The sequence below is a fragment of the Ranitomeya variabilis genome, chromosome 1 (assembly GCF_051348905.1).
Source record: "Ranitomeya variabilis isolate aRanVar5 chromosome 1, aRanVar5.hap1, whole genome shotgun sequence".
In the NCBI taxonomy this organism is placed as follows: domain Eukaryota; kingdom Metazoa; phylum Chordata; class Amphibia; order Anura; family Dendrobatidae; genus Ranitomeya; species Ranitomeya variabilis.
The window spans coordinates 755,892,909-755,909,287 of NC_135232.1; the positions used below are offsets into that span (position 1 = coordinate 755,892,909).

The 16,379-nt window shown below is 45.9% G+C and overlaps 1 protein-coding gene across 11 annotated transcripts in view; it reads left to right on the forward strand.

Annotated features, from left to right (window-relative positions):
• Window positions 1–4,582: 4,582 nt before the first annotated feature.
• The window catches only part of PWWP3A (PWWP domain containing 3A, DNA repair factor), a 159,886-nt gene continuing 148,089 nt past the window's right edge, over window positions 4,583–16,379 (forward strand). For 3 of the 11 annotated variants that reach the window (XM_077270976.1, XM_077271025.1, XM_077271065.1), the window contains exons 1-2: window positions 4,721–4,843; window positions 16,023–16,109. In XM_077270976.1, the coding sequence (XP_077127091.1) occupies window positions 16,053–16,109 (57 nt within the window). In that variant the 5' untranslated portion in view covers window positions 4,721–4,843; window positions 16,023–16,052. The other 8 variants (XM_077270985.1, XM_077271073.1, XM_077271036.1 and 5 more) reach the window with 7 other exon arrangements.

Sequence of the window (16,379 nt, forward strand, 5' to 3'; positions counted from 1 at the left end):
TATCCTGAGACACAAAAATACACAAAGAAAATGGGAGACGTTTATTAGCATCCTGGATAGGACCTGTGCACAGTATATACCGTATGGGAATAAACATACTAGAAATAGGAGGAAACCAATATGGCTAAATAGAGCTGTAAGGGGCGCAATAAGGGACAAAAAGAAAGCATTTAGAGAATTAAAGGAAGTAGGTAGTGAGGAGGCATTAAATAAATACAGAAAATTAAATAAATTCTGTAAAAAGCAAATCAAGGCAGCAAAGATTGAGACAGAGAGACTCATTGCCAGAGAGAGTAAAAATAATCCCAAAATATTCTTTAACTATATAAATAGTAAGAAACTAAAAAATGACAGTGTTGGCCCCCTTAAAAATAATCTGGGGGAAATGGTGGATGAGGATGAGGAAAAAGCCAATATGCTAAATGACTTTTTTTCATCAGTATTTACAAAAGAAAATCCCATGGCAGACAAAATGACTAGTGATAAAAAATTCCCCATTAAATGTCACCTGCTTAACCCAGCAGGAAGTACAGCGGCGTCTAAAAATAACTAAAATTGACAAATCTCCGGGCCCGGATGGGATACACCCCCGACTCGAGTACTGCAGGAACTAAGTACAGTCATTGATAGACCATTATTTTTAATCTTTAAAGACTCCATAATAACAGGGTCTGTACCACAGGACTGGCGTATAGCAAATGTGGTGCCAATATTCAAAAAAGGGGCAAAAACTGAACTCGGTAATTATAGGCCAGTAAGCTTAACCTCTACTGTGGGTAAAATCCTGGAGGGCATTCTAAGGGATACTATACTGGAGTATCTGAAGAGGAATAACCTCATGACCCAGTATCAGCACGGGTTTACTAGGGACCGTTCATGTCAGACTAATTTGATCAGCTTCTATGAAGAGGTAAGTTCCGGACTGGACCAAGGGAACCCAGTGGACGTAGTGTATATGGACTTTTCCAAAGCTTTTGATATGGTGCCACACAAAAGGTTGTTACATAAAATGAGAGTAATGGGGATAGGGGAAAATATGTGTAAGTGGGTTGAGAGCTGGCTCAGGGATAGGAAACAAAGGGTGGTTATTAATGGAGCACACTCGGACTGGGTTGCGGTTAGCAGTGGGGTACTACAGGGGTCAGTATTGGGCCCTCTTCTTTTTAACATATTTATTAATGACCTTGTAGGGGGCATTCAGAGTAGAATTTCAATATTTGCAGATGACACTAAACTCTGCAGGGTAATCAATACAGGGGAGGACAATTTTATATTACAGGCTGATTTATGTAAACTAGAAGCTTGGGCTGATAAATGGCAAATGAGCTTTAATGGGGATAAATGTAAGGTCATGCACTTGGGTAGAAGTAATAAGATGTATAACTATGTGCTTAATTCTAAAACTCTGGGCAAAACCGTCAATGAAAAAGACCTGGGTATATGGGTGGATGACAAACTCATATTCAGTGGCCAGTGTCAGGCAGCTGCTACAAAGGCAAATAAAATAATGGGATGTATTAAAAGAGGCATAGATGCTCATGAGGAGAACATAATTTTACCTCTATACAAGTCACTAGTTCGACCACACTTAGAATACTGTGCACAGTTCTGGTCTCCGGTGTATAAGAAAGACATAGCTGAACTGGAGCGGGTGCAGAGAAGAGCGACCAAGGTTATTAGAGGACTGGGGGGTCTGCAATACCAAGATAGGTTATTATACTTGGGGCTATTTAGTTTGGAAAAACGAAGACTAAGGGGTGATCTTATTTTAATGTATAAATATATGAGGGGACAGTACAAAGACCTTTCTGATGATCTTTTTAATCATAGACCTGAGACAGGGACAAGGGGGCATCCTCTACGTCTGGAGGAAAGAAGGTTTAAGCATAATAACAGACGCGGATTCTTTACTGTAAGAGCAGTGAGACTATGGAACTCTCTGCCGTATGATGTTGTAATGAGTGATTCATTAATTAAATTTAAGAGGGGACTGGATACCTTTCTGGAAAAGTATAATGTTACAGGGTATATACACTAGATTCCTTGATAAGGCGTTGATCCAGGGAACTAGTCTGATTGCCTTATGTGGAGTCGGGAAGGAATTTTTTTCCCCATGGTGGAGTTACTCTTTGCCACATGGTTTTTTTTTGCCTTCCTCTGGATCAACATGTTAGGGCATGTTAGGTTAGGCTATGGGTTGAACTAGATGGACTTACAGTCTTCCTTCAACCTTAATAACTATGTAACTATGTAACCTAAGCTGCACTCTGCAATCAACTTTCGACTAACCTCTGCACTAGTTCGTACCTCCCACTCCCGACTCCAAGACTTCTCCCGTGCTGCGCCAATCCTCTGGAATGCTCTACCCCAAGATATTAGGATCATCCACAATTTGCATAGTTTTAGGCGCTCGCTCAAAACACATTTGTTCAGAGCGGCCTACCACGTTCCCTAATCAAAGTCATTTTATGTTTGTGTGTGTGTAGCCCATTCACTATCTCCATCTATCTCCCACCCCCTGAAGATGGCTTGACCATTATTGTAAATAAGCTCCTGTACTTTGCATCTCCCACACCTCATTGTAGATTGTAAGCTCAGGGTCGTCCTTTTTTGCTTTATTGTATTATTAATGTTGTTACTTATGACTGTTATGTTTGAAACTGTTAAACTGTAAAGCGCTGCGGAATATGTTGGCGCTATATCAACAAAGATTATTATTATAGCAAAAGTATTGGGAAAAAAAACTGTCGCTCTGCAAAACCAGAAGTGACGGCGCACCACAAAAACAACATTCCGTTGTTTTTGCAGCCCCATTGATTTTCAATGGGGCCCGTAGCCGAAGCTGGGAAATATATCGAGCAAGCTCTATTTTTTTCTCGGCAGTAAATACGGCCCTCAAGGCCTTACGGCGCTCTTACGAATTTTTACAGCCCCATAGAAATGCATTGGGGCCGCAAAAACACGGCAAGTGTAAAACCAGCCTAAGGGGGTAATAAAGGGGGGGTTTATTTACAATTTTTTTTTATTTTGATCACTGTGGTAGGGTCTATAACAGTGACCAAAATGAACCAATAGGAAAAAATCTTCCTATTGTTGCCAGGTGCTGGCCAGCAGATCTCGGGGGGCGCACTGCGCATGCGCCCACCATTTTCTTCCCGGAAAAAGATAGCGGCACCCATGGGGGGGGAAGGAGGACCCAGAGACACATTGGTAAGTATCGGGGGGCAATCGGCTACCCCATTTTCCTGTCCTCTGATGTGCGATTTTTTTTTGCGGTTGCCAGTATATGGTTAGTACCGGCGATCGCAACCTGGGGGGGGGTCGGTAAAAACCAACCCGAATCATATTCTCTGGGGTCTCGGCTACCCCCGGCAGCCGAGACCCCGGAGAAAGTCCGACTCTGGGGGGCGCTATACACTTTTTCCACAGCGCTGTTAATTAACGGCGCTGTGGTTTAAGTACCCTTAACTACCGCCGTTAAAAGGCGTATCAGCGGGCGTTAAGGGGTTAACAAATATTTAATAGGCTAGAGTAAAAAAAATCTTTAGCCAAAACAAAAGCTGCTGGCTATGTATGCGTGATTGGTGAGGACGTGGTGCAGAAGGGGATTTTTTCTATGAGTGGGTGGTGGGACTGTGGAAGGTATGAATGGTGGAAGTGGGGCTGGGGCGGAGTCTCAAGGGGGCCCGAAAATGTTGCCAGTATGGGGCACCGAAATTCATGGTGGTCGCCAGGTTCTCAGGGGTGGGGGGTCTGACCCCTGGCTCCCCCACCCATCAGCTGCTCTCAGGGCTGGTCCAGTTGCAGAGCAGTCACCAGATGTGGGGCACAGCCATAAACTAGGTGCGGTACCCAGGGGCGTAACTAGAACAGGTGCAGGGGTTGCACCCGGGCCCTAAAAGTCCCTTTGGCCTATAGAAAAAGACTATTGCTATTAAAGATTTACAATATTTGGGGGCCCCATTGGAGCTTTCGCATCGGGGCCCACGAGTTTCAAGTTACGCCACTGGCGGTACTGCTCCACAGCTGCTAACATCCAGGACCAGGGGCTGCCCTCCTCCAATCTGCCATCCAACCACATATTCTAAAAGGCTAGGCACCCACCCTACCTGTAATGGGGGTCTGGGATCCCACCCACTACGCAGCCTGCTTTCCTAAAACAAACCTGTTTTCTCCCCCTTCCTGCACCCAGCGCCTGTGTCTGCAGCCAATGAACCAGCACCATGGGCAGAACCGCTGCACTCAGTCACTGGCTGCAGTGCTATCAACTTAATGCCAGGAGCAGCGGCCGAGACTCAGCACTGAGCACTGGACCCAGGGAGGGGAGAAAAGCGGAATTTTTACACAAAAAAAGCCACTTTGAGGCGTATAGGGAACATATCCTACAACCCAGGTGGTCAGCAGCCGGCTTCTGTACACACGGACCGCCAGAACCGCCACCATGGAGTCCAGTCCACTAATGTGCACGGCGACCAGAGAGGCGGCAAACCCGGGATACAAGAAGAGCATTGGCCGTCACTACGGGCGCCCACCAAGCAGGAAACGCCCAGCAGCAGGCAGGGACCGCCCGCCACCATGCGCCGCCCAGGAAACGCTCTCTCCCTGGGCGGAATGCCGCCTCAGCGTCGCTTCCATAGGCAGAAGCCGCCGAGCCCACCTTGCTCCGGTCACGCCCCGGCCTGTGGGGAGAGGCGGACGGGAAGAAGGAATACGGTAAGGGGCGGGTGTTTGCCACTCGTCATCTATGGGGCAGTGTGTTAACTCCGTAAGCACCGACCCTCGGCGAGCTGACGCCTGCGGACGGCCTGTATTGTAGGGGACGGTGCGTGTGGTGCTGCAGTCAGTACGTATCTGACGCGTGCGGTTGGCGGGACTGTGCGCTCTTCTCTGCCTCTTCATCCCCTAGCGCTTCTGCCGAGCTCCGATCCAACTTCAGTCCGTGCGATGGCTGCAGCTCAGGCACGATATGTCGCGATACGGAACTGTCACGTGGGCTATCCAGCAGCTGACCCTACACCAGTGAGGCCTGCTGTGCCCCTCTGGGGTCCCGCCTGAATCCCCCCAGTCCTGACACCAGGCTCCATTCAGTGCCCTGTGGGGGAGTCAGGCGGACGCACTGCAAAGCCGCAGCGTGAACAGGCCCCAGTGACTGTTCAAACCAAGCGCGGCCTCGGGACATGGCCCTATACAAGCATACCCTAGTCCTGCCGCCCTCCTATGCTAACGAGGGGCCTGGTGCACCCAGGGCGTGGCCAGCAGTGTTTGCATTCCTGCTGTCTGCCCTCCTCTGGAAAGCTGTCAGTCAAATAAGAGCGGGACCTGGAGCTGGGGAATGTACCGTCAGGGGGCGCCGAGACCCTCCGTGCAGCCCTTGGCCAGTGCACAATGGCTCAGGCACCTGAACGCCCCACCCAGTACTCGGCTTCCGAGCCGTCTCATTGGGAAGATGCAGACGTGGACTCTGGCGCCACCTGCTGGCTGCAGCAGTCATTAGCGCACAAGGCGCTGCTTTCTGACATGCGCGTTTTCCACTGTCTTGGACAGAGAAGGGGAAGGCCGCGTCCTGTGGGGTCCCTGCTTCTCACAAAGCTCCACATTGACCATTGAATGAATAGCAGCTGACGAAGCTCCCCATACACAAAAAGTGATGTGGATTTTTCAGCAAGGGAAAAAAAGCCCAAACTATGAGAACCTACTCTAGGGTATGTGCACACCGACTGGCCAGCAGCATTTTTTAGGGTTTTATTTTATTTATTTCCCTCCATTGAATTATGGGGAAGCTGCTCCAAAAGCCGTCCATGCGTCCTCTGAGCTTTCCCAGTGACTAGTATTGATTACCTTTCCATCGGCCATGAGCGGGGTCTATATGGGAGCGGGGTCCCGATTCCTGCCTGCTGTCATCCCTGCTTTTCCTATCATCAGCAGTCCTGGTGCGATGTCACTTGTGCGTTGCGATGTTGACATCTTGCCCGGCCGGCTGATTATAAGAAGAGCCAGGGATGACAGCAGGCAGGAATCGGTCCCCCGCTCCCGTGCCACGGCCGGAGACCACTGTTGTAGATGATGGAAAGGGAGGGGCAAATATGGCCGGGTTCACATCCGCATACAACGCATGGCCCTGCGTACCCAATGTTAACCCCTTAAGGCTGAGTCACACATAACGATATCGTTAACGATATCGTTGCAACGTCACGCTTTTGGTGACGTAGCAACGATCCCGCTAACGATCTCGTTATGTGTGACAGCGACCAACGATCAGGCCCCTGCTGGGAGATCGTTGGTCGTTGGGGAATGATCAGGACCATTTTTTGGTCGCTGATCACCCGCTGTCATCGCTGGATCGGCGTGTGTGAAGCCGATCCAGCGATGTGTTCACTTGTAACCAGGGTAAATATCGGGTTACTAAGTGCAGGGCGGCGCTTAGTAACCCGATATTTACCCTGGTTACCATTGAAAAAGTAAAAAAAAAAACAGTACATACTCACATTCTGATGTCTGTCACGTCCAGCGGCGTCCACAGGGTTAAAACTGCTTTCGGCAGGAGCGCTGCGAATGCACGCGCTGCAGCCGAGTGCTTCCTGCACTGACACTGTCAGCGCCGGTCGTAAAGCAGAGCACAGCGGTGACGTCACCGCTGTTAGTGCCGGCGCTGACAGTCAGTGCAGGGAAGCTCTCGGCAGCAGCACGTGCATTAGCAGCGCTCCTGCCGAAAGCAGTTTTAACCCTGTGGACGCCGCCGGGGGACGTGACAGACATCAGAATGTGAGTATGTAGTGTTTTTTTTTTTTTTAACTTTTACAATGGTAACCAGGTAAATATTGGTTTACTAAGCGCGGCCCTGCACTTAGTAACCCGATGTTTACCCTGGTTACCCGGGTGCTGCAGGGGGACTTCGGCATCGTTGAAGACAGTTTCAACTTCCGAAGTCGTTCCCCTGATCGTTGGTCGCTGGAGAGAGCTGTCTGTGTGACAGCTCCCCAGCGACCACACAAAACTTACCAACGATCACGGCCAGGTCGTATCGCTGGTCGTGATCGTTGGTAAGTCGTTTAGTGTAACTCCAGCTTAAGTGACGGAGACAAATTTTTGAAATCTGACCAGTGTCACTTTATGTGGTAATAACTCTGTAACGCTTCAGCAAATCCCAGTGATTTTGAGATTGTTTTTTCGTGACACATTATACTTTATGATAATGGTAAATTTAGGTCAATATGTTTTGTGTTTATAAAAAATATCTAAAATATTAGAAAAATGTTAAAAAATTTGCAATTTTCAAACTTTGAATGATTCCTTTAATCCAGATGGTCATACCACAGCAAACCATTAATAAATAACATTTCCCACATGTCAGCTTTATATCAGCATCATTTGTAAAATGTTATTTTATTTTGTTAGCATTTTAGAAGTTTACAAATGTAGCAGCAATTTTGCATTTTTTCAAGGAAATTTACTAAATGTATTTTTTTAGGGACTTATCCATGTTTGAAGTGACTTTAGGGGTCCCATATATTGGGAAACCCCCAAACGTGATACCATTTTAAAAACAGCACCCCCAGACATATTGAAAACTGCTGTCAGGTAGTTTATTAACCCTTCAGGTGCTTTACAGGAATTAATGCAACTCTAACTTCTGAACAGATTACTAGAGCCGTCAGACTCTTAGACCGCTATTTGGTCGTGAATTGACATGGCAAACATCAGGACCACAAAATCATGACCTGAGGGCACTGATTGGGATAAAGAGGAAGCCCCCACACTCCGTTAACTATTTATAATGATGTAGTCACTATTTACAGCAGCATCTAAGGGTTAAACAGATTTGGACGCTGCAAACACTGATCGTGGCTGATACAGCAAGTTGTCGGCTATAGTGGACAGCTGACAGCTGCTGGATTGTCATCTGTATGGGGAGGCTATTCTCTTATATATCAGGTCAGTTAAGACGTATTGGCGGTCATTAAGGGGTTAAAGATAGGTACGAAGGATGCATGCGGAAGTAGGCGGAGCTTAAGGGAAAAAGTCCACAGCACCACGCTACAGACTGAAACGCTAATGTGAACCCGGCCTAAATGAGCAATTCTGGCAGTGCAGAATAAAAGAGGTGTGGGTCTGTGACTAGTGTTGAGCGATACCGTCCGATACTTGAAAGTATCGGTATCGGAAAGTATCGGCCGATACCGGCAAAATATCGGATCCAGTCCGATACCGATACCCGATACCAATACAAGTCAATGGGACTCATGTATCGGACGGTATTCCTGATGGTTCCCAGGGTCTGAAGGAGAGGAAACTCTCCTTCAGGCCCTGGGATCCATATAAATGTGTAAAAGAAAGAATTAAAATAAAAAAATAGGGATATACTCACCCTCTGACGCGCCCTGGACTTTACCGCCGTAACCGGGAGCCTTCTTTGCTTCAAATGCGCGCGTTTTCTTCATTCCGTGACGTCACGGCTTGTGATTGGTCGCGTGCCGCCCATGTGGCGGCGGCGCGACCAATCACAGCAAGCCGTGACGTAATTTTAGGTCCTTCAGTATTTTAAAATTACGTTCCGGCTTTGTGATTGGTCGCGACGCGAAGCGACCAATCACAAGCCGTGACGTCACGGGAGGCAGGACAAGCGCGCATTTTAAAATGCGCGCGTGTCCAGCCTCCCGTGACGTCACGGCTTGTGATTGGTCGCGCCGCGATGCGACCATTCACAGCAAGCCGTGACGTAATTTTAGGTCCTTCAGGATTTTAAAATTACGTTCCGGCGTTGTGATTGGTTGCGTCGCCATCACATGGGCGACGCACCCAATCACAAGCCGTGACGTCACGGGAGGCTGGACACGCGCGCATTTTAAAATGCGCGCTTGTCCTGCCTCCCGTGACGTCACAGCTTGTGATTGGTCGCTTCGCGTCGCGACCAATCACAAAGCCGGAACGTAATTTTAAAATCCTGAAGGACCTAAAATTACGTCACGGCTTGCTGTGATTGGTCGCGCCGCGATGCGACCAATCACAAGCCGTGACGTCACGGGAGGCTGGACACGCGCGCATTTTAAAATGCGCGCTTGTCCTGCCTCCCGTGACGTCACGGCTTGTGATTGGTCGCGACGCGAAGCGACCAATCACAAAGCCGGAACGTAATTTTAAAATACTGAAGGACCTAAAATTACGTCACAGCTTGCTGTGATTGGTCGCGCCGCCGCCACATGGGCGGCACGCGACCAATCACAAGCCGTGACGTCACGGAATGAAGAAAACGCGCGCATTTGAAGCAAAGAAGGCTCCCGGTTACGGCGGTAAAGTCCAGGGCGCGTCAGAGGGTGAGTATATCCCTATTTTTTTATTTTAATTCTTTATTTTACACATTTTTACATTAATGTTGTTTCGATACCGATACCCGATACCACAAAAGTATCGGATCTCGGTATCGGAATTCCGATACCCGCAAGTATCGGCCGATACCCGATACTTGCGGTATCGGAATACTCAACACTATCTGTGACATGACCCCGACACCACGTTTATACAATCTTGTATCTTACTACTTTTGCACAATGAAATCACCTGTAAAAGAAACAAAAACAGAGTACACAATACTTTTTGATCTCTTCATTAATTTTTTTATCTTCCATTTTTTTTTCTTACCGTGTTGAATATATAACATGCTAGTTTTATAGTCCACTTGCCACAGTACCAGTTATATGTACTTTGTTTAATGTTTTTATATTTTTTACATAATACAGTATATAGTTACACTCAGAAATATTTGGACAGTGACTGAATCGTTGTGATTTCAGCTCTGCAGGCCACTATTTTTACAATTGATTTAAAAATGAAGCCGAGATGCAATTGTAGTGTCGACTTTCAGGTTTAATTAAAGGGGTTGAATGAACAAAGATATCCTGTAAAACATTTAGGAATTGGAACCATTTTTCTACAAAGCTTCCTCATTTCAGGTGCTCAAAGGTAATTGGACAAATTAACTTTACCATAAATAAAATGTTCATTTTTGATACTTTGTACAGAGTCCTTTGCAGGTAATGAAGTCTGTAAGCCGTGGACATCACCAAACGCTGGGTTTCCTTCCTTGTGATGGTCTGCCAGGCCTCTACTGCAGCTGACCGGTTGATGCTTGTTTGTGGGTCTTTCTGCCTTACGATTTGCCTTGTGAAATGCTGCTCGATGGGGTTGAGATCTTGTGATTGACTCGGTCATAGCAGAATATTCTACTTTTTTGCCTTAAACTCCTGTTGCTTTTGCAGTATGTTTTGGGTCATTGTCCATCTGTCCTGTGAAGATCCGTCCAATCAACCTTGCTGCATTTGGTTGAATCTGAGCAGAAAGTATCGCCCTTTTACACTTCAGAATTCATTCGGCTGCTACTTTCTTCAGTCACATCATCAATAAACCCTAGTGACCCAGCGCCATTGGAATCCATGCATGCCCTGACGCTGCCTCCACCATGTAATACAGAGGATGTGGTATGCTTTGGATCATGAGTTTTCCACGCTTTCGCCATACTTTCTTCTTCCCATCATTCTGGTACAGGTTTTTCTTAGTTTCAGCTGTCTAAAGAATGCTTTTCCAGGACCGGGCTGGCTTCCTTGTTTTTTGGCTAAGTCTAATCTGGCCTTTCTATCTCTAAAGGTACCTTCACACTGAACAACTTAACAACAATATCGCTAGCGATTCGTGACGTTGCAGCGTCCTGGCTAGCGATATCGTTGTGTTTGACACGCAGCAGCGATCTGGATCCCGCTGTGATATCGCTGGTCGGAGCTAGAAGGCCAGCACCTTATTTCGTCGCTGGATCTCCCGCTGACATCGCTGGATGGGTGTGTGTGACACCGATCCAGCGATGTCTTCACTGGTAACCAGGGTAAACATCGGGTTACTAAGCGCAGGGCCGCGCTTAGTAACCCGATGTTTACCCTGGTTACCATTGTAAATGTAAAATAAAAAAACCACATACTCACATTCCGGTGCCTGCGTCCGCTTCCCTGCACTCCTCCTGCATCCTGTGTCAGCGCCGGCTGGCCGTAAAGCAGAGCACAGCGGTGACGTCACCGCTCTGCTTTGGCCGGCGCTACACAGGATGCAGGAGGAGTGCAGGGAAGTGGACGCAGGCACCGGAATGTGAGTATGTGTTTTTTTTATTTTACATTTACAATGGTAACCAGGGTAAACATCGGGTTACTAAGCGCGGCCCTGCGCTTAGTAACCCGATGTTTACCCTGGTTACCCGGGGACTTTGGCATCGTTGGTCGCTGGAGAGCTATCTGTGTGACAGCTCTCCAGCGACCACACAGCGACGCTGCAGCGATCGGCATCGTTGTCTAGATCGCTGCAGCGTCGCTAAATGTGACGGTACCTTAAGGCTGATTAATGGTTTGCACCTCGTGGTGAGCCCTCTATTTGCACTAATGAAGAAGTCTTCTCTTTATAGTAGAATTAGATACTGGAACGCCTACTTCTACACAGTGTTCTTCACTTGGTTGGATGATGTAAAGAAGTTTTTCTTCACCCTGGAAATGATTCTGCAATCAACCACCACTCTTGTCTTCCGTGGATGTCCGGAACTTTTTGACTTCCCAATCTCTCCAGTGCACTTTTTTTCTCACTCTTTTTTCGTCTTTTTATTTTCCGAATGTACCAAACTGTTGATTTTGTTACTCTTAGCAGAAATGTTATCTTTCTGATGGATTTCTTGTTTTTTACAGCCTAATGATGGTCGCATGTTGAAAGTGCATATGCCATACCTGGAATCAGTGCCAGACCTTTCACCTTCTTAGTTGTTGATGGATTAATGAGAGAATAGCTCATGCAGCCCAATAAAGAGCTTTTGAGCTATCTGTCCAATTACTTTTGGTCCCTTGAAAAGGGGTAGCCTTATATTAAAGAGCTGTAATTCCTAAACCCTTACTCCGGTTAGGATTCGGCTCCCTCATTCAGCAAGCTATAGCGCTTACAGAATAAGCTACAGCGGAAACCCGGATACCTGGAGCGCTTCCAATAATCAGGTGTCCGGCTCCGCAGCTGCAGGTGTCGCCCAACAAACAGGCTCTCCATGCAGGTTGTGACTGTTATACGGCCGCGACACATGCAGCTGTGGAGCCGGACACCTGATCAGCCAGAGCGATCCAGGTAGCCGGGTTCCCTTTGCAGCTTATTCTGTAAGTGCTATAGCTTGCTGAATAAGGAGGGGAGCCGACGATGTTCGCTCACCTCTAGTTACAATGTGAATACCCTCAAATTAAAGCTGAGCTGCACTTTAAGCCCATATTGATTATATAACTTTATCTTGAATCTGTTTTGGTAAACAGGTAAAATTCCAAAACTTTATCCTTATCCATATTTCTGTACCTGTGTGAATGTATATAGATGGATATTTCAATAGTTTTAATCTAAAAACAGGATGTACAGTGACAAATGTTAATCAAAGCAACCCATGGAAGCTATACACTGTGTGCAGTTATTAGGCATTATGTATTTGTGATTAATTTTATTCTTGAATAACTACAGTGCTGTCGGTCAATCCAAAAGGTAATACACATGAAATCAGAATATATAAGCAAGTAAAAGTGAGGTTTTGTCTTTCTTCGGAGAATATCTATTCAGCTATATGAAAAATGTAAATTTTCCCATTTACACTGTTTATTTTCATCTGTTAAAGTGAGATTAATAACCGAAAGAACTAAAAATGTACAAAACGCTTAAAATAAATCAGTGATCAGTATAAGCTCCCCTTCTTTTTACTAACAGCCATAATCCTTCCATCTTTGGGGTCTGGGAGATTGTTACATCTGTTGTTTTATGGCTATGTGCACACGTTGCGGATTGGTGTGCGAATTTTTCCGCACTGTTTTGGCAAAATCCGCAGGTAAACCGCACTGCGGTTTTTGTGCGGATTCCACCTGTGGATTCCTATTGAGGAGCAGGTGTAAACCGCTACAGAATCCGCACAAAGAATTCACATGCTGCGGACAAAACACCGCTGCGTTTCTGCGTGTTTTTTTCCGCAGCATGTGCACTGTGGATTTTGTTTTCCATACATTTACATGGTTCTGTACAACGCATGGAAAACAGCTGCAGATCCGCAGCAAAATCCGCAACGTGTGCACATAGCCTATCACTTTTTTGGGCAGCACCAACCACAGCCTCCCAGACACTGGTCAGAGAGCAGGACTGTCTTCCTTCTCCATGTATCTTCCATTTAAGAAGGGCTCACAAGTTCTAAATAGGGTTTAGGTCCGGAGAGGAAGGGGCCATTTCATTATTCTCTTATCTCTAAGACCTTTGCTGGTTGCAAGCAGTGGAGACTTACCGTATGTTTCGGACTATAAGACACACCGGACCATAAGACGCACCCCAAGTTTTGGGGTGGAAAATAGCAGAAAAAAAGTTGTTTTTTTTATAACATGGGGGTCCATCTTATTGTCCGAATTTAAGGTATCTTACCTGAAGCCGGCAGTGTTACAGTGGCAGAAATGTGGTGGCGCCGCTGCCTGGTGTCCACGGTGAGCAGACTACATCACCGGCTTCCCTGCGGCCATCTTCTTGAAGCCTTGGGCCGCTGGAGGCTTCAGGAAAATGGCTGCCAGAGGCCACTGGTGTGCAGATTGAAATCTCGGCGGCACTCGGCTTCAGGAAGATGGCTGCCGAGATCTCAATCTGCGCACCCGTGGCCTCTGGCTGCCATTTTCATGAAGTCTCCGGTGGCCCACGGCTTCAGGAAGATGGCCGCAGGGAAACCGGTGATGCAGACTGCTCACTGTGGACACCGGGCAGCGGCACCACCACATTTCTGCCGCATCCTGAAGGACCCTGCTCAGGTGCACTCCCTACAGCCACCGCATCGGCACACCTCTGCCGCAAACCCCCCCCCCCCGGTAAGCCTGCATTCGCACTATAAGACGCACCCCCCATTTTTTTTTGGGGGGGGGGGGTGCGTCTTATAGTCCGAAAAATGCAGTAGTTTTCTTGAAAGATGCAGACTTTTTTCTGTAACACTGCTTGAAGAAAGTGTCTGCTAAAATGTGGCAGTAGCTTATCTTTAATCCCTTCATGATGGAGCCCTTTTTCATCTTTGCGTTTGTTTTTCGCTCCCCTTTTTCCCAGAGCCATGTGAGGGCTTATGTTTTGCTGGACGAGTTGTACTTTTGAATGACACCATTGTATTTCCCATATTGTGTACTTGAAAACAGGAAAAAAATTCTAAGTACGGTGAAATTGCAAAAAAGAGTGCAATTCCACACTTTTTTTTGTTTTGCTTTTTACTAGGTTCACTAAATGCTAAAACTGACTTACCGTTATGATTCTTCAGGTCATTACGAGTTCATAGACACCAAACATGTCTAGGTTCTTTTTTTTTTTTTTTTTTTTCTTAGTGAAAAAAAATTCAAAACTTTGTTAAAAAATAAATAAAATTGTCCCATTTTCGGATACCCATAGCGTCTCCATTTTTCATGATCTCGGGTTGGGTGAGGGCTTATTTTTTTTTGCACCGAGCTGCCTTTTTTAATGTTACCATTTTGGTGCAGATACAATCTTTTGATCGCCTGTTATTGCATTTAAATGCAATGTCGCGGCAACATAAAAACGTAATTCTGGTGTTTTGACTTTTTCTCGATACGCCCTTTAACAAGCAGGAAAATCCTTTTTTTTATTGATAGATTGGGCAATTCTGAACAATTTCCATGTCCAAAAAGCTTGTCGGCAGAGGGGATCATGAAGTGCTTGAAAATTTCCTGGTAGACAGCTGCGCTGACTTTAGTCTTGATAAAATACAGTGCACCTACACCAGCAGATGACATGGTTCCCCAAACCATGACTGATTGTGGAAACTTCACACTAGAGCAGCTTGGATTGTGTGCCTCTCCACTCTTCATCCAGACTCTGGGAACCTTGATTTCCAAATGAAATGCAAAATTTACTTTTATCTGAAAACAACCCCTTGGACCACTGAGCAACAGTCCAGTTCTTTTTCTCCTTGGCCCAGGTAAGACACTTCTGTCATTGTCTATTGGTCATGAGTGGCTTGACACAAGGAATGCGTCACTTGTAGCCCATGTCCTGGATATGTCTGTGTGGTGGCTCTTGAAGCAATGACTCCAGCAGTAGTCCACTCCTTGTGAATCTCCTCCACATTTTTCAATGGCCTTTTCTTAACAATCCTTTCAAGGCTGCGGTTATCCCGGTTGCTTGTACACCTTTTTCTACCACAGTTTTTCCTTCCACTCAACTTTCAATTAATATGCTTGAATACAGCATTCTGAACAGCCAGCTTCTTTAGCAATGACCTTTTGTGGCTTATCCTCCTTGTGGAGTGTGTCAATGACTGCCTTCTGGACATCTGTCAAGTCAGCAGTCTTCCCCATGATTGTGGAGCCTATTGAAACAGACTAAGGGACGTTTTCAAATGCTTAGGAAGCCTTTGCAGGTGTTTTTTGTTAACTATTCTAATTTACTGAGATATTGACTTTTGGTTTTTCATTGGCTGTAAGCCATAATCATCAACATTAACAGAAATAAACGCTTGAAATAGATCACTCTGTTGTAATGATTCTACATAATATTTGAGTTTCACTTTTTTATATTGAAGAACTGAAGTAAATTTACTTTTTGATGATATTCTAATTTTGTGAGAAGCACCTATAGTTCACAGCTGGCCTTCAACCAGCATGCAGAGGTCAGAGTTTTTCCTCCTCTGTTTGGGAATGCCAACAAACTGTCTGGCATGGACAATGTATGTAATCAACGTATCAGCAAACATCGTTGTTCATTGGCCATGCATTATTGTTTTGCAAAGATAACAGAAAATAATGAGGTAATATTAGAGGTAAATATTCATCCTACAAGAAGTATCAATACTTCAGACAACAGTTCTTGATTCTGGGCCTACACAATTTCTCTTGCATAATTAAGAAGAAATGCTGTGTTTTCAGACCCACTGTGATAAAAGGGTTGAAGGAAGTTTGTGCACTTACAGGACATTATGTGTGCTCATATACTAATGCCTAGCTATTATTTAGGTTTCAGTGATGAAAATCCGCAGGTGAACCATGGGTGCCCCGGAGTACGTTTTCTGTATGTGGAATAATCGTTTATGGCCAGCAAAGGTGAGTGCCATTTGTTATTTTTATATATACGGAGTCTGCTTCCTGCAGGATTCTTTCCACCCTTTAGGCCAGATGATGACAGCAATAGTATGGCTCTGTGTGGTAGCTATTTTACTGCAAGAATAGGATTGAATATCGGGAAACTTTTTGGGAAAGGTTTCACTGGATTAATTCATGTTTTTTTGGCACAAAATGTAATGTACTCTATTAAATACAATGTTGCTATAAACCACGTCCAAGGCATGCTTAATATAGTATCACGAATCCAAA